This window comes from Camponotus vicinus, unplaced genomic scaffold (assembly GCF_025532165.1).
Source record: "Camponotus vicinus isolate PSW18456_S1 unplaced genomic scaffold, iyCamVici1.0 SCAF_1, whole genome shotgun sequence".
Classification (NCBI taxonomy): Eukaryota; Metazoa; Arthropoda; class Insecta; order Hymenoptera; family Formicidae; genus Camponotus; species Camponotus vicinus.
Genome location: NW_028141945.1, coordinates 17,857,150 through 17,879,423, shown reverse-complemented (window position 1 = coordinate 17,879,423; position 22,274 = coordinate 17,857,150). Strand labels below are relative to the sequence as shown.

The following is a 22,274-nucleotide window of genomic DNA, read 5'->3' as shown; positions in this document are numbered from 1 at the left end:
CCTCCGCAGCCGCTTAAAGTAAGATTAATGGACGGCTATTAAATCTTTTCGGCCTCGCGATTTTCGGGAATGCTATGCGTCGTTAACGGCATTCGGGCACACCTCACGTTTCCCTTTATGACCGGCGTCTTATTATATATCCCCGACGGGGATTTCTGTAATGCGAGAAACACGACCCCTGGGACTTGTAACCGCGTTTCGCGAAGTATAAACGTTTTTATATCGATTGTTTTCGCGGCACGCTCGGCTTTTTCCTCCCGCGTGTTTAAAATCCGCGGCGAATCGCGGCATCGTGAATATAGGCCGAACCCTCACGTAAAATCTCTTCTCTCCTGGCCGCACGTATAAATCTCACCGGACCTTTCAGACAAGTCGGTCGTTATTTGAACGTGGTGCCTTATTGATTCTCCCAATGTGTGTGTCTGAATTTAACCCTAGTAAATCCACAGCTGGATCGTGGTGGATAAAGGAAAGGTATTAATCTCTATCACTCTCTTAAATAAAATCAGTGTATTATCACCGAAGAACAGTGAATAATCACTGGTGGTCTCAGTTATAAAGATAGCGAATCAGTGGAATTTTACTGAAGGAATCAGTACTAATTCAATTAATAATATTTTGAAAATATAAGATAAATTTATAGCAATATATTTTGTTGAAGAAATATCTGAGTTTGATTAAGAGTTTTGTTCATTTTTTGAGGATTTATCACATCTCAAAAGTGTAATATCGTAATAAAATAAAAAAGTTTATCATAGAAAAATATAATATACATATGTAATTCTAAATTTTTGAATACACCAGATATATGTGTGTAGAGAGGGAAGAGACAATCTCTCCTTTTTCTCAAAAGATAGTAATTTTTTAAGATAAATAGGTAAAGTTTGAAGTTACATCTTGCAAATATACGATTATTATTGATTCTTCAATGATATTTTACTGGTCATAATAAATGGCACATAAGATGGAGGAGCAAACTGTAAATGCTTTCACTGAAAATCAATGAAATACTCGCTCATCTTCGATGAAACCTTGTGTCACTACTATTAATCAATGACATTTTCACTAATTCAATTTAAAAGCACAAGATATATGATTTTATTATCGTTTTTCAAAAACGAATATTTTAACGTAGGATTTTAATCTCGATAAATCGTTCTTATTAGCACCTTACGCATCACTTTCAAATCTGAAACGATATAAGATAACGCTAATTGTTTACTTAGAATTAAAATAGAAAAGAAGCTATTGGATATAGAACTATTGTACATATTTTATTGCGCGGTAAGCGACATGCATGAATATCGATATTTCCATTCGAAGAGGGTAGCGATTTAAAATACTTCCATCTTGAGCCAGATGCATAATTTAAAGGGGAAGCTCTTTTTCCACTAACAATATCTATCTCATTAAAACGTGCTACTAATCCTTTATCTATATATAGGCAAGGCGGTGAATAAAACATTGATAATTGGATTTCAAGAGAATTTTGCGAAAATGGGCTCTTCTCGTTCCGAGAGACTTTTTAAGCGCGTGACGCGCGTATCAATATGCGCGCATTATCGCAGAATTTATACGTTGATTATACATCAGCAGCAAACATTTGCGATAAATGCGGTATCGCGTCGCGATTACATTACAAGATACACTGCGTTACGCACGCTTTCGAACATCGCATTATTAAGGCTCGCGATATCATTCATCGTTATCCCATTATCCGGGCGAAGTCCACGCGATGTAGTGTTTATCTCATTACACGTATAACGTACGTACTGATATTTTCACGTGAGAGGCGGCGGCGACTTTCGAACGTTGCTGTTAAAGGATGCCTTTTTGGAAAACTAATTCGCGAATACTTCTCGCGCGCGTTCGTGGCTTCGATTTAATTAGAAACGTGCACCGAAACTTTGTGAGATGGAACTTGTGAAAATTAATTATACGTTCCTCACACACACTCTCCGTCGAGCGATTAAAAGCCCATTTGAAAAGCTCTCTGCGAAGTTCAATAAAAATAGTTCGCGTCTACCTCCGTTTGTTCCAATAGCGCAAGAAAAAAAAATAGCTGCATCGCTGCTTTATTTGTCGCTGTTTAATTCGCTCCAGTCCCATACATTGCTTCTTTTGTGCCAGGTTACGACGAGAAAAATGCGATCGATGAAACGATTCTATTCTTTCGCTTAATTAATTAATTAATTAATTAATTACTTAATAATAGTGACCTATTCTGTCACTTGTTTAAATTCAAATGACGTCTAAAATTATAATTTTGTTTAACTACACTTGCATGTCACTTATGTTAATTATCCTGAAGAAAATTATTTCAACTGAGATTAAAATCATATATTTTATAAATTTCATTTTTCACTCTCTCGATTAATATCAACGATATTGATCTTTACAGTATTTTATATGTGTATAACAAATAAATATATATACAGAATGTTTTTGGCAACGAAACGAATCGTATAATTTTACAAATGTCGAGAGGATCTTAATGGGTCAAAAAGATAAGATCATCAAACATTTCTCCCCGATTTCCGCATCGCCAACGGAGAAAAGTTTGCTCGAATCTTTGTCATTAACACAATCGCGTTTTATACTCATTGATAAGTTTGACCCGAGTAATAACAAGCTAATTAATCAAGCTTATTAAAATTGAAAAGTCATGGAAGATTCTCGCAGGATCCAAATATCTTTAATGTTTCAGCAAAGAGATGCTACACGAAAGTTAACAGCAAAGATCGGTACCGCAAATCAATGTCCGGATCTTATTATTTCATATTTCATCGTGTACATCTATATATCTTTTTTGTTTACAACCCTGTCATATTTAGAGATAAATGCAACTGCGCTCGATTTTATCGCATTTGTCTGCGTGTTAAGATCTCTCGTTGAAGTAAATTGCGGAACGCGAATCGAGCAACCGCATTTAACATGAAACGCGCGGCCATGCATTCGTCGGCGTAAATCTCCGGAGAATCGTTAACAATTTCTATTTGCCAAATATAATTCGTCACGTCGCGAGCTGCGGAAATATATTCGTTACGGCGAGTGACCCGGCATTATACGAGCGCTGGATTGGGAGTCATTCGAGGTTGGCCGCGGTAAATTGCTACCAGTAATGTCAGTTCTTAATAACGGTCCGCCAGCTGCTAATATCGATCCGTATAACGCGGCGGGCGTATTTTTCAAGCCTAGACCGCGCGCGCCGCGATCGAGTACATCTGTTTACACCCGCCGTACTACAGTGTCGGCCCATGCGTTAATTAAGCCGACATGCATCCCCTCGTTGCGCAAGGGTGGACGATTCCCTCCCCGACGCGTAATTCCGCGTCGAATTATATCGCGACGTTCCCCCCCGAGTCCTTCCCCTTCTCAATTATTCCCTTTTGATAAATTGAAGATATTTTATATATCCGAGCCAGAGGAAAAATCGAATTATAAATGATAGTCTTTAATACGACAAAAATAAAAAATTTATGTCATTCGAGGAAAATAGGCAGGCGTAAAAGCTCGAGCGGGGGAGAAAGGAGGCTACGGTACGTCGCTGAAATTTAATCGAGACATGTTATCGACTACAGTTCGCGTCGATAATTCATCGTGAAATGCGCATTGCATATTTACCCGGTAAATATACCCGGCGCTACACCCTGAGGTCCGCCCTTCCGATTTCCATTCGTCGTCCCGCACCGCGAGAGAACGGACTTCCGCATTAACATAAACGCATTACCGGGCCGCAGAGCACCGGCGACAAGTCCCCGAGTGCTCTAAACGAGTGAAAAATCGACGGAGTCGATACGAATGTATCGGACATCGCGACCGTGGCACGGCCTCGCTACTGTTGGTGGGTTCGTAACGAGGCCGGGGAGGACTCGTTCCTCTTTTTGCCCTCGTGAAAGAGGCAACGCGATCTAATTACGGCAAGAGTAGCAGCGAGCGAGCGAGACGCGGAAATTCCCGGAGAAAACTACGGACCTTTCTTCGGCAGGCGAGAGATTGTTGTTGCTGGTGCGATAGTCGGCAGCGGAGATGGCTCGATGCACACACATTCTTCCTCTTTCTCTGCTTTTTTCTCCTCTTCTCTTTCTTCATCTCCCGGCTGGCTTGGCTTAGCTCGACTTGGCTCGGCTTGGCTGGTACTGGCTGGTGACGATCGATGCCGCTAAGATTCATTCCGTTTCGATGACGTAATGAGGATAAATCGGCCGATTCGAGTCTGCGACCTTATATCGAAAGGGGACGTAGGTACGATGCGACGTATGTACGTACAAATGAAGGTGAACGTATGTGCCGACCCGGAGATAAATATCGGGGTCGCGCTGGGAATTGCGGCTCCTCGACGTGTATCGCTACATGTCTCTTATGTCCTTACCGTGGAGTGCGAGAAAAAAAAAGAAACAATGGAGAGAATTGCTCAGAATAATTTGCCCGAGGTTAAAGTCGATATTTAACGATTCGTATTTTACTGCGAGTCATCGTCGTCTAGACTGGTGGATTATATCGAGATTAAGTATTATTCGAGACGATGGCGTTATTTTCGCGACGTCCGAGTGAATATCGCGGAGTCTCTTTTTAATGCCTCCGTCTGATAAATACGCGCGAAAGCTCGAGAATATTCTTCCGATTCTCTACGACATTTTCTATCCCGATGACAAATTGCGCGTGGGGCACGCCTTGGGACCGATCTGCAATTACGTATGAATGAACGCGTCTAAATCCAACCGGCGCGAGACTATAGAGCGGTGTATCGATGTACATACATATTTTTCTCTTTCCCTTTGCACTCGATACGCGCGCAGATGGGGCAGCGTGCCAGAGCGAGGGGACCGAAGCGAAGAGGGTCGAAACGGAGGAAAAGAGAGAGTGACCGAGGGAGGGTGGAAAGGGAAAGAAAGGGAGTAGGAATGAGATAGCGGTTGGTGGAGAAGGTGAGGTCGAGTTACTGGGGAGAAGAGGAAAGAAAAGATGAAACACTTGTATATGTGTGTGCGAAAGAGGGAGGGAAAGAGAGAGTCGGACATGAGAGGAAGACCAGGAAAAGGGATGAAGAGATGGCGGTAGAAGGGGTGGATGAGGAGGAGGAGGAGGAGGAGGAGGAGGAGGTGACGGTGGTGGAGAGAGGGGCAGATTTGACCCTGCTTGTGCACCTGGATAGGAGGCTGTAATCAATACCACAGAAAGCGCGCGTTGCGCCAGGCTCACCCCTTATCCATCCGCCTACCGATACCTGAATAAATGCAGAGGCCCGTCCGCCTACCTTCTTTCACTCTTTCGCTCGATACGCGGCAAATACCTGTTCGATCTGCATTCGAGTTCCGTTTTCGATGCTGCTATATATGACACGAGATTATCTGATGTCACCGTTATATATCGTCGACTTTTCTCCCCTCTCTCTTCGGGGCAATGACAGGTCAAGGGACAGCAGCGGCTCTATGTCATTTTCTTCCTATTATATTCATTCCATTTTAATATTGTTTTAATTTGAAAAACTAATGATAATTCTCGTAGAAAAGGAAAGAATGAATTTAAAAGTGGAGAGTAATATATAATATTGTCTAAAAAATTCCAAGAGATAGAAAATTCTTATGTATACATAAAATACACAAATCGGAAAAATTATGAAAGTTTTATTTGTCGATGATGAACTTGGTGTCATTATAAATCATTCATATGTAATTACAGTATTTAATTGATTTCTCTTGTGTCTTGTACAAAGTGATTTTTATATCTATATCTTTTTTTTGTTAGTTCGCCTGTTGACTTTCCCGTTTATTTTTATATTTTATCTTTTATATTATTATAAGCGCTCGTTGCTGGAACATTTATTACATAGCTTGTTGATAAATTTGTAATTCATGATTATAAATGCTATAATTATTTCACACAGTAAAATTCTTTAGCTCGGCGATTTTTTCTTAAGGAAAATTTTGATTGCACAGTATCTCTCCTCTTCCTCAATTTTTCAATATCCAATATTAAACATTCCGCTAACTAAGCCGTAAATTAAAATTCCCTTTAATTAAAGTTCACTTAAAAATAACCGAAGACGGTTTTGTTATTCATTAACAAGTTCGAAACTCGCTTCGCGAAATGCTCTTCAATTTTATTCGCCCATAATTTTATGATGATAGATGTTTATAAAAAACAAATCGTATTCAGATTAAGTCAAAAGTTTTCACTACGCGGATGAAAACGTAACGAACGTTTGCTCTCATTTCTTTCGTTTGTTTTTCTTGCGTAAGACTCGCATAAGAAGAAATCGATAAAGATTACGCGAAATATTTCGCGTTTTTTAATCGGCAACTTGCAGAGCCTACTTGCTCGATGTCGTGGATTTTGCTATTAGAAGATAATTGTCCAGAGAGAATTATCGAGTCAAACATGTTGATTGCAACATTTGTATGCCACATTCCTGCATGTTTGTCACAAAGCATCTTCGCTGCTATTTTTCAAGATGCGAGATGCTATTTGAATGTAAAATCGTGATTGTTTCGAAGAAATGCATTTCGATACATATCGCGGCATCCGGCCAAGTATACTATTTTAATAGTAGCCTGCCTCTCTTTTCTTCAAATGAAATTCGCAGAAATTTTCGTAGCCTCGATACATCATTCAATTCTTTCTCGCGAGAAATAATATATATTGTTTCAGACATAACAAAAAAGAGATAGCAGGATTTCTGAACTTTGTCGGTATCTTTATTTGCACATCGAAGGGGTGAATAAAAATTTATTCGAAAAATACGAAAATATCGAGGGAGAGAGAGTTTTGGCAATTCGTTCAAAATAACGAGAACACAAAAATATTATTTTGGTGCGAGGTCGTGAGTATGTAAAGCGAAACCAATCCCGCGGCCGGCGGGAATCTTTCGCGTCACTTACTTTTAGAGAACAGTTTTCGCGGCGCGTTTTTGCGCCACGAACACGCGAATTTTCTTACACGCGGCCGCAACAAATCAGCGAGCCCCTAGACAAATTGAAAGGTTTAGCGAGGCTCCACAGCGAGTAGGAGCAGGTAATCGTCCAGAGATCAAGCCGGGGTTAAACCGCAGGCGGTCTAATTGCGAGCGGGCTCTCCCTTCGATAATCGGCGCGATGGGGATGTCACATTACACGTGTAGAGATAATACATCGTCCATGCAAATTCGCGTCTTGCGTGCCCAACGTTTATCCTTCATTGGTGTCCTTCTCTACATCGCGCCTCGAATACGTGTATGCACGAGACGGCGATTATACAGGGTGACCCATTTTAACTTAGGCAGCCAAATAACTCGAAAAATAAGCAAGATAGAGAAAAATGTTTTAGACAAAAGTTGTATGGTTTCGAGGGTGCCATAAGATGGTATCATTGGTTTGACCTTGAAGAGTCATTTGAAGGTCACGTGAAGGTCACTTCAATTTTTTTAAATGGAATACCCTATATATTTTTGTACATTCTTGTAGCTTATTTCGAGAGCTTTCCAAAACACTATAATTAAGTACCTTTCCGTTAAGTACTTTTTGAGTTATGATGCTTGAAATAATTTCTTAATTTTACATAAACCGTAAAATATCTTGTAAAATATTCATTTTTCGATTATCTTACCTTAATACTTTTATGTACAAAATAATGAGAGGAATCAATTGGTGTAAAGAAAACACATAGTTGTTTTTAAGAAAAAATATGGAATTGTTAATTGCAAATTACATATTTTTTCTTCGAAACAACTATGTGTTTTCTTTACACCAATTGATTCCTCTCATTATTTTGTACATAAAACTATTAAGGTAAGGTAATCGAAAAATGAATATTTTACAAGATATTTTACGGTTTATGTAAAATTAAGAAATTATTTCAAGCCTCATAACTCAAAAAGTACTTAACGAAAATGTACTTAATTATAGTGTTTTGGAAAGCTCTCGAGATGAGCTACAAGAATGTACAAAAATATATAGGATGTTCCATTTAAAAAAATTGAAGTGACCTTCACGTGACCTTCAAATGACTCTTCAAGGTCAAACCAATGATACCATCTTATGGCCCCCTCGAAACCATACAACTTTTGTCTAAAACATTTTTCTCTATCTTGCTTATTTTTCGAGTTATTTGGCTGCCTAAGTTAAAATGGGTCACCCTGTATAAGGGGGACCTCGTATCATCGATTTTAATTAAGCTATAATTATCGGGTAAATTTTGACAGGATTTTGTGTCTCTTATCGTATCATGTTTGCTGTTTTTTCGCAAAGATTTTAGCGATTATTGTATAATTATTACCTTTTCGTTAACAACCGGATCTTCAGCCGTTTATGGCGAGCGATTTTAAACGTATACCTACTTGACATTTCAATTGAAAGTCAAACGCGAATCCGCTACTTTATGCATCTCTAATTTTACTTTTTAACATCGCATCCGTCATGAAGCTTATTTTAACAAGCTTTCTCCGTCAATAATATAATAATATAAATTGCAAAAAATATATCCAATTTTTCGTTGATGTCAATTTTATATTTATTTTCTATCGCTAATAATAAGATAGAAAATTAATTTATATTGTCGTCGATTCGCGGTTAGTTCTTTAGAATATTAAAGAATACTTACATTGCGAGGAAAATGGCACTTGGGTTGTTTGGCAGAGGAGATGGCGTAACTGCAATGTCATTGGAAAAATTACCAGCACGATTTATACTGTCGATAATTTATTTCTGATTATAGGTACAATATACATCGTAGGCTAGACGAAACACTTATTAGGTATATTAGCCTATCTATAAATGGTACGTGGTGTGAACGTAACACACAACGAGTTAGGAATGTAAAACGGATAGAAACTCATTACACACCGTCGCGTGCAACGCGACGTCTCGCGAGGAAACGTAAAGTCGACCGATGGATGCGAGGGTGATCTCGTTCTTTTTTAGTTGTATGTCTCACTCACCCGCGCATTAGTTAAGGAAGGGACTCGCGCGCGAAGCGAATACCTCATACGCGCAATTTCGCCTACTTTTCGCAATTTGCTCGTATGTTTTATCCCTTATTTATGTACGCGTGAGTGTATACGTATGCAGGTGTATAAACGGCACCTGTTTTTTTATTTAACATCATTGTCGCGACATATCTTATCACTCTGTCTCCTTATTCGGCATAAATTTTAGCTACTTACTCTCGCACGAATGAAAGAGATGATCGAAGTATAATCCGATATAATATTTACACGGCCATTTATTAAGTAACGCGTCCAACGAACGGAACTGACGGTACGTCGATGCGCGATCCGATGATTTGGCGCGACAAGGTTTAGAGCACATAACGTCATGAACAGTCGCTCACCATAGCTCGTACATAGGAGGAGCTCGAGAGAGCATAAGAAATTGCTGAAGAAACATCTTATGTTTCGGAGCTTCTCGCTTTCGAATTTACTCTCCATCTCGACTATATACTTTGTAATAAAAAATAAGTGAAATTATCTCTTGCAGTTGACAATTGAATAATTTCTCCTTGTGTCTATCAATCTAATGCCGAGATAATTTTGCACGACATTAGCATGTGTACATTTATTAGATTATTCATTAAATATTCATTTAAAGAAAATAAAAAAATTGTTACGAAAAATATTTTCATAGATTTACTTCTTTTAAACTCGTGAAACCTCGTTCTTTGTATTGTATGTGTGACAATATTCCTTATTGAGGCTATAATTATCGGCACTTTATCAGATCCGTTTCATCACTCGAGAGTCAATTACTAATTTTATAAATCCGTAATCCGATCACGCTTCTCTATAATTAACGGACGCGAACGATCGCATCTAAAATTCAAATCCGCGTAACCAAGTAAGTAAGTCGAGAGATTCTCTCTCTACCGTTCTATCAGATCGGATCGCAAATCGAATCGTACCGCATTTCTTCGCGCTACTGATCGCGCCATATCGGCCGATGGCCCGATCTTCTCGATATTATTCCCTCGCACTCGGGGTTCACCGAAAGACGTGGGAGGACGACCTTGACGGGAGAGAATCTTCGTGCGGTTGAGATTGCGAACGTCGAATCTGCGAAAGTTCTTTTTTTTTATATTTTCAAACTTTTGCACGAATAGTTCCATTCGTGCGCGCCTCTCCTCACATCAGCGAGTGGGTTCGCTTTGATTCGACTTCCTTTTATCCCCCTTTTCATACTTTCTCTTCTCTACTACGAGCTTCTGTGATTTTCTCTTCTCCTTCCGTCTCCCTCTCGCCTCTGTCTTTTACCACCGAAAGCCGATTTGGGAAAGAGAAAGCCTTAAAGTTTCCTCGCCACTCCGACACTTCCGATCGGTTTCCCCCGATGCGAGACAAACCGCGCTTTCACGTACACCACGTTTTTTCCGCTTACTTACATATTCACAGCTATAACTTCGAGATTCTGTCTCCTTTTCGCGAGAGAGATCGATAAGTACAGACGAAGCTTCTCTCGGTCGGACCGAATCGATCACGCTTGGACGCGGCATCCTGGCCGGAAGATCTTGTCTCTGATATTGACATATTTACAATGCATGTGTGTATGTATGTGTATGTGTATACGTGTGGGTGTGTATATGTATATGTATGCGAGTGAGTATGAAGTTGAATGAATTAGTCGCACGTGATTGTTGATATCTTCAACGTTAGCATATCGGAATATTGTTACGCGAGGATGTGGCGTGCATTATTCAGGAAGGAATCAGTCTCTCGCGCGATATTTACGGTACTTTTCACTGTTAATTTATTCGACAACTCAGGATTGCCGATTGATTCCTTCCTCTATAAGGCGAGCCACATACATCTTTTGTTTGTATTCGCGGAATCGAAACGCGGAAGTCAAGAGAGTCTCGACTCTAAGCGTCAGAAGTGATCCTTGAGTTACGACGAAAAGTATTACAAATTTTATTGTGCCAGAGAAATTAACCGTTTATTAATGTTTTAAGTTACTTAATTTAGCAGCTTAATACTATATTTAATATCTTTGAAAAATCTGTGAGGAATTTGAAATCTCTCCCCGTCGTAACTCGGATTGCATCGATTTCGGCTAGTATGCAGCTGATATACAACTTTCGCTCTTCGATCGCGAGGATGCCTCGAAGACATTTCACGCAGACACGAATGTCAACAGAAAAGTTTGTCGACTCGATATTCGAAACGGTAACGATTGTATCGGAAGTGGTCGCTTGGAGGAAGCGAATCCTCGAGTATTGCAGATGCGTTGCACGCGTTCGTAGGGGGATCCTTGGACGTATCCCGGGGCGGGATATGCGGATTCGTCTGCGGGATATGCGATTTCCGCGGACAGATACGCACGAGGATGTAGGAAGAAGACAGAAAGAGAGAAAAAAAGCGGAAAGCGGAAGTGTCGCAATTATCGCGCGACAACGCCGCGATCATTAAAAAAAAAGGACAATTCACTCCCACACGTTCACGTTCGACGGTGAAAGGTTAATGAGAAGTGTTCACGTGGATCGAGCGGCAAATCGAATATCGGAAAAGTCATCACTGCTCGTACATGACGTATGTACGCTGGTGCGCCTCCGCGGATGGGGGGAGGGACACGGAATATTTTAAGATTACGTTAAAACTGTCCGATTTGGCGCGTGGCCATCTTCGCGGCGGTCTCGCGTGAGATTTACGAACGTAATTAGCGCAGGCACACTGTCATTTACACTGCCAGATTCAGAGTCTCTCTCTCTTTCTCTCCAAGATTCATTTTTTCTCACATTTTAATTCCACACACCACACCTGACAAAGATCATAAAGTACAAAATGTGTAAACGATAATTATAATAAAGGTCTGAAAATCTTTTTTTTTTTTTATCTTGACGATCTCAGCGTCCTCGATAGGTTTTCTAGATCCGCTGTTTATACGAAGGATGTCTTTCACGCACACATAATAATATAAATTCGGGGCGTATGCTCAGTCGTCGACTTGGAGAACAAGAAATTCTTCTTCACACTGAACTAGGCAATAATTACAATGACAATAAGTTGCATGTATTACCGTGACATGATGGAGTGTGTCGGCAGCAATACGTTGAAGCATTATCGCTCGATTTAATGAACTACCGGCGGGTGTTTTACGTTATGTATTTGCGACGTTTTCGCTCGAGCTCGTTTATGATGTCTAAATGCGACGCGGTAAATTTCGACGCTACTTACCTTGATTCTAACATCGCGTTCACCGTCACGGTGCAGTTAGTCAAGGTCGTACACACACGCGCAGGCAAACATGTACAGACGTATCGTATAAAATGAATCGTGGTAACGGTAATGTCGTGATCATCGTGTATTGTCGAGACCAACTAAACAACTAAACCTTCTTTTAACTGAGCCTTCTTTTTAAGTACATATTTACATACGAGAGAAGTAGTTTGCATCGTCAATCGATCGTAAACGTTAGCCAATGAGAGCGATCCCGACGAAGAAGATCTGTTTCGCGCCTATACCTGATATAATGCCACGTTTCATATTTATCTCACTCAGAGAAATTTCTTCAGAGAATTTTTATAACTTTGGTAAAACAATATGAGAATGTTTTCTGAAAGTTAAACATTACGAAAAAGTCGTTCCTGCGACTGTTTCTCTTTAAATTATTAATAAAAATGAGACAATATTGTAAGAAGTCAAAGTCAAAATTAACTAAATTTATAATATTATTTTTATTTTATTTATATTATATATAATTGGAAGAATTATTTAATAAAGATTAAATTCGATTTTTTTATAGATTTTTTGGGGTGAGAATTCTTTCCCTTCAGTCTATCATTTATTTTTGATTGGAAAAGCTAAATCGCACTCTAGGACTTTTCATATTGTATTTTACAACTAATCAAACAGCTAAAAATATTTATTAAATCGTGTCGCCAAAGTTATCGAAATCGTGCCCTCGCTCGTACTCCAACAAATTCCATTCATACGAGATATAATGCGCTGAAGTGCAGATTGTCTGTATATCAATGCTCGACGTCGTCGATTCAATTATTGAAATTAGGCTGAGAGACTGCGTTGCGTTCGGTTTTCACTGCTTCACGTGCGCATAATTATTACGCGAATATTGTAGAGAACTGAATATCATTAAACGATAACCGTTCGATTATTCGCCATCAATTCTGTTATTACGAACCGTCCATTAGGAATGCGCGACAAGTGCTACGCAGAATATCCGCGTTTTGTCTCTTCGTGCGTGTTCCATTCGATCAAAGTCGGATATTTTCAGTGAAATCGAGAGATTTCAAACTTTATGATCGACATGTGATCCTTTCTTGAATATCTTATAAATAATGATACAATTGAGAAGGTAATGATTCTACATGAAAAAAAGTTATATAGAATAATATTCGTAAAAAATTATTCAAGCAAATAGACACTGCAGAATTAATATTATGCCTTTTTTAAATTTAAATAATAATCTTTGATTTTGATGATCTTGTATATCATCGAATTTATCTCTCGAAAATTTTACATATATATTCTAATTTTTTTAGATATTAAATTGTATGTAAAAAGATACTAAATATATCTAAAGCTATTAAAGAGGCATTAAAATATGTATAAAAATATACGCTCTTCTATAAAAAAATAAAATTTATATGAATGTTTTTATGCACTTTTTTTCAATAACGTAAAATATTTTACATTTTTTTAATAAATAAAATGTATTTTATTTTATTAATTCACTGTCGAAACGAATTCAAATATATATGATGCAAAGTCATTAGATATATATGATGCAAAGTCATTAGAGTTCATTTAAGTTTAAAAAAGCGTAAATCTGTTATTAATTCTCCAAATTTTAAAGCCAATTTTTCTCGAAACAAATTTCTTTATAAAAAAATTTTATTTTAGAATTTATTTTTCACGTGGAATCATTATCTTTGGTTATTCTCGCCAATTACAAGATTTAACGATCTTATATTGCGCGTGAAATCGATTATGTAAAAGATAAATGCCTCTCGCTATATTTGATCGTGATTAATAATTGAAATTCAGTCTTAACGAAATGATCTTAAGAAAGTGTCCTCGTTTTCGAGATCGCTGACAGGGGAGGAGGATACGGATTTAAAAAAACATGAAGAAAACATCCTTAATTTTTCGCGCACTTTCGAAGCGACACGAATCGTCGTCGTCGCCGTCGTCATATGTCACATCTCGCCCACACAATGCACCGACTTTTTATAAATTGTCACGTATAGAACCTCCCGTGTGCGCGTATCGCGCCGCATCAAACGAAAGTGGCTTATCGCGCCCCTTTTTTTTCGTTTTTCTGTTTATTTTTCTTCCTTTTTTATTTCACCGGTCAGATTTTCGAATCAAAAAATATGCACGTCCGAGCATAGTTATTGGAAACTTGCGTACGTGAAAAATTGACAAAGCTCAACCGAATGAAAAGAGGTCAGTCAATCGATTCTATTGTGACGACAATGACCGGAAACAAGAGTACTCTGATGGATATGATTAAATGATGTATTGTGATATTCGGTGCAACAATCGTTACGCGTCAAATATTACTTTTGATATCTTTAATTTGCGCTATCAGGATATCGGCGAAATCAAATCGGTGCTAATCGTAAACGAATGTATGCTATATACATATTACGCTGAATCGAGAGTTTGATAAAAAATAAAGAGATAAAAATGTATAGAAATAAAGCAGTTGCATTTGCGAATTATTGGACGAAAAAGACATACATATTGTCTGACATTATCTGACTTTTTCCCTCGTATTAATCAATTCTGTAATTTTAATGTTGCGCGAAAAATGTTGCTATTCTTGAATCAAAAGAAAACAATCGAAAAGATACCAAAGTAAGAAAATACAAATAATCGCATTTGTATAGGAGCAATAGGATCTATAATGATGGTGTTTCGTCTGTTTTACCCTTTTTCACTAGTTTTCACTCGACAATCGGTTTCGGGAAACACATAATCAGGCTGCTCGCGAATATCGACTCGTGACTGGAAGAGTCTCCTTCGTCTTCGTGTATAGTCGAGTATGCACCGCCGATGCTGAGGGAGGGCGAGGAGGCGAAATAACGAAATCGCGGCACGCGCGCGCTTCTTTTATTTGAGTATCCCCCGCTATCTGAATGAAAAACGGCAACCGCCCGTTCTCCGAGTGCGTCTATCGCGCCTCTCCATGTTAGCTGTTACACGATTACTCGATTTCCCTTTTTTCCCCGGCGTCCTCGCGCTCTCTTTCCTCCCGTTCGTCCGCCTCGCGTGCACTCCGAGTCCGCTTCGGCGCTCAACACCCTCTCTCGGTATTAATGCAGGCCTCGCAGCAGCGCGGAATCCACAGCGCGCGCTTGTCGCTGAATACTAATGCACCCCGCGTGCGATTCAATCCGCTTTTTGATTCAGCTATTTAGCTTGTAAATTAAAACCAAGCGCACGAGCACGTCGACTGTGCGCGACCGGCTGTGTAAAAATTCACCGGGGCTACTCGCGACTTTTTCGACGCGCGAAATTGCATTTTGACCGATAGATAGGTAGGCAGGTAGGATAGGTAGGACATGCACGCTCTCTCGTGTACGTGCTCGCGGATCCGCTTTGGCATTCCCGTTTCGTCCTGGCGCTGCTATAAAAACCGTATAAAGTTTTACTTTACAAACCCTATAAACTTCTAAGCGGACAGAGATTCATCCGGCCGCGCAAGAGCGGGTAAAAGCGAAACGTTTAAAAAAACGAATTAAAAAAAATAAAGAGGAGGAGAAAAATAACTCGCGGGGTCCACCTGCGGATATTTCGCGCCGTCGCAGGAGAACTCGACGGTAGTAAATATATCAGCTTTTATCTCTGGATCTGTTGGAAAAGCTAACGCATACATTTTCCCGAGCCGAAACACGCGCGCGTGTCCTTTGATATTTTTCCTCTCGTGAAAGGAAAATGCTATTGCATTGAATTACTCTGATCGCGATGGAGGAGCAGCTGCCTTTCCTAATTGACTCGAAAGCTTGTGATATGAAAAAAAGAGGAGGCTGTATCTTCCCTCCTCCCCACGTCTTTCTGGATGAACGACTCTTCAGGTTTCCTCGGCTTCGGCTATCGTTCTCGGACAATGTTCCTGAGAGAACGAATGAGCTTTCGGCTTTGTAACGCGACTCTAATTCGCGGCGGTAACAATCTTGTAACCGGAACCAGAAGTTTTACCGACGTTTAGTTTTGCGCGCTTAATGAGCGGCGCGCTCTTCGGAGAGGCAGTTGTCGGCCGAGATGCTCCACAAGTATTTAACATAAATGTAACGTAAACCGACTTCAGCAGCAAATTAAGTTAGCGATTCCGTTCCTTTGTACTTATCGTATTCATTCGACGAGATGCGTTTTATTATTATGCTCGCAATGTAGACTGCAAGACACTAATTCACGCTTTATCCTCTGCTTGCGCCAAAAAAAAATAAAGAGAATATATTTCTAATTCTTCAATATTACTCAATAACTGCGTGAAAAAGATTCTAATTAAAACAGAATATTAAAATGAAAAAATTTTTCACTGTTCATTCAAGTTTGATTATAATCGTGTACAGCTGCTCGCATTTTCCGATGCCGTTTACAATTATTTCGTTCACGTCGTTCGACTACTAGAAATTGCGCGGCTCAATAATCCGTGAAGACGGGCGAAATAACAGTCAGAAATGAGAAACAATAACGTTTAGTCCGGGTACGGGATAAGCTCGTTGACGTAATATGAGAAAAAATGCCGCTCATTTTTAATTAAAGCCAGCTGCACGTACGCGGAGAGAGAGCTGCGCTGCGGGAAAAGCGAAACGGGGAGGGAAAAACGAGCACGTCCGTCTGACCGAGCGCGAAGCACATAGAGAGTCTCGTTTGCCGGTCACGAATCCGGCATTCTCCATGTCGGATGCTATTATAGTAAAGAATAAAAGTGGATGGAAATACCAAGGAACGACGATAGGCGCGCGTTGCACGCGACTCCCTGAATATTGCGCAGCGCCCTGTTCACTTTCGAGTCCTTCTCCTTCCCTTCCTCGCCTTTCCTCTTCCTTTCCCTCCTCCTTTCCTCTCTCGACACAGTCCCACATAGCATACATATCCAAAAGACGTCCAGAAGGTATCCAGAAGACATCTTTGGGCGATTGGACATCTTCAAGATGTCCTGTGAATATCTTTTGAACATAGATGTGGGGTATTATCCTCTTCACGGTTGAAAATGTATCCAAGAATATGACGTCCTGCAACGGAAGTGCAACCGGCTAGCGATCTTGAATTATTACAATGTCTCATAATCACATTGTATATAAATCAAGATTCTTTCGCGAGGAAAACTCTGATAAGAGTCCTTAACTCTTTTCATTCTGACACGAGAGCTATTATAGTGACTTTTGTTGTCTTCGACGGTATAGATTTCTTAATGTTATGAATTTATAATAATTCTATAGATATGTTAAAACTTGGGCGATAAAATAAAGTTGTTTTAGATGAAAAATGTACTATTAGTCAGAACGAGACACTCTGTAACACTTTTTGTTTAGTTCTGCTGTTGCAAAAGATTAAAAAAAAGACCTCAAGCTGCACAGCTTTATCTTTCCTTCGCAGTTTCGCATCTTGAATAAGCGTAATACACGTCAGTTCTCTCTCTCTTTCTGGATACTATCTGCGATATAATTTCCGTCGTATGAAACATCGAATTAATCGGTCGATCGACTGATGCGATCGACCACGCGTTAATTCAATGCTCACACGAGATGTAGAGCGAATTAGTACGTGCGTGCGTGTACGCGTGACAGCATGAATGAGAGAAGAAGCGAGGGCGTACATCCGCTTGGAGAACCTCGTCGACGACATTATGTGGTGTACCTCGCGTTTAACCTGATAAATGAAGGCAGATCGGTGAGCATCGACCCTCCTCTCTCTTTCTCCCTCCCCTTTTCTCTCCTTGTCTCTCTTTTCCCGTATCTCTCGTTCCATGACCGCACTTTTTTCCGGAACCATCCGATTTTCCTCGGTCGGGGGAAAGAATGGAGAGGCGACCAGCCGCGAACGGGAGGAAAGGTCCACTAAACGTCTACCTCCGGCCGGAGGTCGCTCTTTTTGTCCGGGAAATAAGGAGGGAGCGGGCCAGAAAGACAGGAGCTTGATTATCCGGTCAACGACGATGAGGAGGAGAATGATGATGACAAGAGGCATGTTCTTACGCGTAGTCGAGCCACTGTATTACTGGGGTAGCTGGGCACTTTTTTTTTAATTCTTCCATCCTCCTTCCGCCGTGGATGTCGCCCGTTCCTCGCGCTCGCGCTCGCGCACGCGCTTTCGGCCGGCACGTGTTTCCCCCCTTTTTCATTCATTATTCATATTTTCCGTCTGCTTTTATTCCGCTATTCGCGTTTGCGACAGCCCCGAGTTTTATTAATCGTTACGAGAGCGCAACATCGTCGACGGGGTGGCGGGAACGCGGTCATACTGAATTATGCGCCGTCCATGGCAAGAAGTTCCTAAATGTGTTTTAAACCGGTTACCGAATCGACTATAATAGCTACCTTTTTACGCACGCGTTTAACTCAATCACGAGAGACGAGATATTTAAATCCTCCCTTCATTTCCAACGTAAAGATTGATAGAATCGAAGGAGAGTTGCATAAATTTTTGAAAAATCAAACCTTTTTCTTTTCGACAGGATCATCTTTAAAACATTATGCATTTCAATGAGACGCGGGGATAAATTCATAGAATATGTCGATTTTAGCACGATTTATCAAACTATACTTTTATCAATCTCAAACATAAATAAAGATATATGTAAATACGAGTGAAAAATCATGCAAATTTCTTTCCTCAATATTTAAGAATAATTTAGAAACGAGAGAGGAGAATCTCCTCTCCGAAGAAAATATAATAAAATAAGCAAAAACTTCCGTAGAGCGTGTTTCGCTAAAGAATGACAAAGTACGTTGTAATATAAGAAACGAATGGGACAGGAACGGTGCGAACAAGAATTATGAATCGCGCCGAGGGTGGGTGTTGCGCAAAATTCGATATTATATTTGAAGTTGCCGATACGACTGCCCGGCCAAGACGAATGGGCGGTTGCTTGAAAAGAGCAAATTGCGAGGGCTAATTGAACCGGATGCGTCTCGCGCCTTCCTCGCACGAGCTTGATCGATTTCGTTGCGCCGTCTTCACCACACTTGCGCTTGCGCCTGCGTCTGCTAATTGCACAAATTGCACGCATGGTCGATCCTTCTTAATTACCCTCCCCTTCTCCATGGAAATCTCCTCGGAAGAGGAGAATAAATTCCATCCTTTTTCTCCTTTTTTCTACGATCCCGCATTTTTTCTCCGACATTGTCCAACTACGTACGTGTCATAGAAACTGGCGTAAACTATGGAATATTATACAGAGAAAGGTTGGGCATATTTGAATTAATAGGGTTTTATTTAAATTCCGTGTTGTAGTGTTATTTTCATCCCTTTGACACTTCACGTGTGCTACTTTTAGGATATTTTTATTAATTCCGATACAGAAAGAAGTCTCTCTCGTGCGTTTACGAAATTTAATTTGCTTTATAAGAGAGGTATCAGTCAAACGTCTCTTAACATCTCGCGCGAACAATGAATTTTACATTGCTTTAGAAATATTGCTCTGGATTGTGTAATTCTATTAATATTAAAAAATTTGTCGAAGAAGATTCCTTTAGGCAACTCCCGCGCATAAATATTCGCTTGTTTTGCAATGTAAAAAATTCCATTCCTCCTCGAATTTTCACAACGCATCAGAGATAACGCGAGATTGGATTTAATGCAAATATCCATCATATACACCGCGCGAGTCTTTGTCTCTGCATCTTTTGACGACAACTGTCGGTACAGAAAAGTTAATTGCTGTTGAATTTCACAATATCCCACTATTGTTTCGTATCAGCTAATTTCACCGTTTTACATAAACGCCAACTGTCTTGAGTGTGAAGAAGCACGATTGCTTATAATCGATATATAAATCTAGAATAATGAAATAAAGATCACGCTACTTAGATTAGCGATTTCGACCTAGAATCGTGTTGATTTTATACCCGATTGATACGAGAAAGGAGAACGTGCTGGGCGAAACGTAAAAGAAACAATAGGAGAAAGTGTCGAGAGGCGTACGATTCGATTGCGCGATAATCGCTTCCGCAATAGCCGCCGATCACGACGATAGAGACTCGAGATTTTGCCGCTCGTTGGTCGCCGGAAGTGCGGCGGCGTCAATTTTGAAACATGAGAATTGCGAGGATCGCACAAAAGGCTCTTGTGTGTATGCGGTCGGGGAAGAATATATAGCGGTATACATCGGTACAGTCGTTGTCGGTCGTTGATGGTCGCCCAGTTGCGCGGATTCCGAAGCGTGTATCGCGTCAAAACCGCGGTTGCGTGGCAACGCATTTGTTCTTCTCTTCTCGATGTATCCGGAAAGTGAATCGGTAGACTCGCAATCTTCAAGCCTGTTCGAATTAATCGCGGAGGAAGCCAAGCACTCGCGACGCATCTGAACCCGCGGTCGATCTTCTGTCACCTCTGCCATGCGTCCTCGCCCCCGGAAGACTCACTTTTTCCTCGAGTCGGAGGTATTTGCCATCGCATTTGGAGAGAGGAGAGCCGATTGTTTCGAGAGTCTTTTTGAATCGCGAACGATTCGGAATTCAAAGATGTTCGATGAAATGCAAATGAATCGGGGAAGTCATGTTCCGAAGCGAGGACTTGGAGAAAATTCTCATTTAAGGCGCGATTATTCAGAATATTTAAATGAAAACTGAAAACGTCCGTGATTTCTGCGCGACACCCCGGGGACATCGTATTCTCTCGTTTGCGAATTTTAACTGCCCTTTGTGCAATTTCATCGACGTTGAGCTACGACTTATCCGTCGAATAAACGTACTCGCCTTTTCTCTTGTATAACGTCAAACTATATGAGCTCGCTCGCGCAAATAAGTAGCCCAACCTGGTACCGACTACGCCTGTGTTACGTTTTCATAATCATGATGCATTTGTGCGCGCGCTCTTTTACACGTATTATTATCGTAGCACGTTTATTCGCGATCCCGGATGGCCGCGTGGCCTGTGCGAAGCCACCGTTAAAAGCGTCATCGCACTGCTTGGCTGCACCCTTCCTTCCGGGCGCGTTGTCGTTGTCGCATCGAGAAATGGCGCGCCGTTGCGAAAGAGTCATCGTTCCGGTGCACAGTCAAAAGCATCCTCGTCGGATGCGCCTCGTCGCACCGTCCCATCTCGCCAGCATCCATGACACTTGGGCAATTTTCGCGCCACCCGTGTGACGAAAATACCTCTCTCTCTCCCTCTCTCTCTCTTTCTCTCTTTCTTCTTCTCTTACACACACACATACACATTTCTACCTACACACACGTACGCACACGCACTCATTCTCATTCGCTCTAAAGTGCTCTCCGACTTCTTCCTTCGAAAATGCGCGATGAAATGGAGCAATTAGTAAAGTAGCAGACACAGGCAGAGCAGAAGAGAGTACAGCCTCGGTTGTTTGGCCTGACCGCCGTGCTGCATTGCCGCGGGATACTCTCCTGAAACAGAGGGCAACACTTAAATTTTCTGAAGAGCCGCGACGCCTGGCGTTTTCCCATCCGCACGGTTTCCCTTCTTCCCGTTCCCTCCTTTCCCCACCATTGTACTTTCCGACTGATAATGGAATGAAACGCGTCGACTACAATTTGGCTAATTATTTTCCCGTCCGCATAATTAACGCGGTTTTGCGAGACGCGCGATCTCTTCCGAAAAAGAGAATTTGTCAACTCTGGATGAACGATTATAGTTTAAATTACAACGATTATAATTATCTAACAATGAAAATTAAAAATTTTTAGACTATGGATCAGCGAAAGAAAAATTGACGGAGCAATAAATTCGAGGGGTAAACCGCTGATCAAAATTATGTACACTAATGCCTACTAATGCCCAATTCCTGGGCATTACTGCTAAATTTTTAAAATTTAATAATTTAAATTTTAATAAATTTAAAATTATTAACTATAAGAAATTAGGCTCTGTGTATTAAAACATAAACTTAAATTTAAAGGCAATAAGAGCTAAACGCGAATGGTAGTGCGTAAGTTCAACGAGAAATAAGTTTTCGTTGAAACTTATTTGTGTGCACAGGGCACAAATTGCCCTGATATTTTTCTCGCCTACAACATTACAGGGGGGAAAGAGGGATAATAATTAAATAAATTCTCGAATTGAGAATTATCTAAATTTGCTTGGTATCGTACCAAGAAAATTTGTGCCCTGTGCACACAAATAAGTTTCAACGAAAACTTATTTCTCGTTGAAC

At 40.5% G+C, this 22,274-nt stretch overlaps 2 protein-coding genes across 12 annotated transcripts in view; one reads left to right on the top strand and one right to left on the bottom strand.

The window, feature by feature from the left end:
• Window positions 1-22,274, top strand: part of LOC145959214 (uncharacterized) — a 94,334-nt gene that overhangs the window by 22,800 nt on the left and 49,260 nt on the right. The window lies entirely within an intron of this gene.
• Window positions 8,665-22,274, bottom strand: part of LOC145959213 (neurotrimin) — a 402,237-nt gene continuing 388,627 nt past the window's right edge. For 7 of the 8 annotated variants that reach the window (XM_083077841.1, XM_083077848.1, XM_083077844.1 and 4 more), the window contains one exon: window positions 8,665-21,507. In XM_083077841.1, the coding sequence (XP_082933967.1) occupies window positions 21,416-21,507 (92 nt within the window). In that variant the 3' untranslated portion in view covers window positions 8,665-21,415. The remainder of the gene's footprint in view (window positions 21,508-22,274) is intronic. The other variant, XM_083077847.1, reaches the window with a different exon arrangement.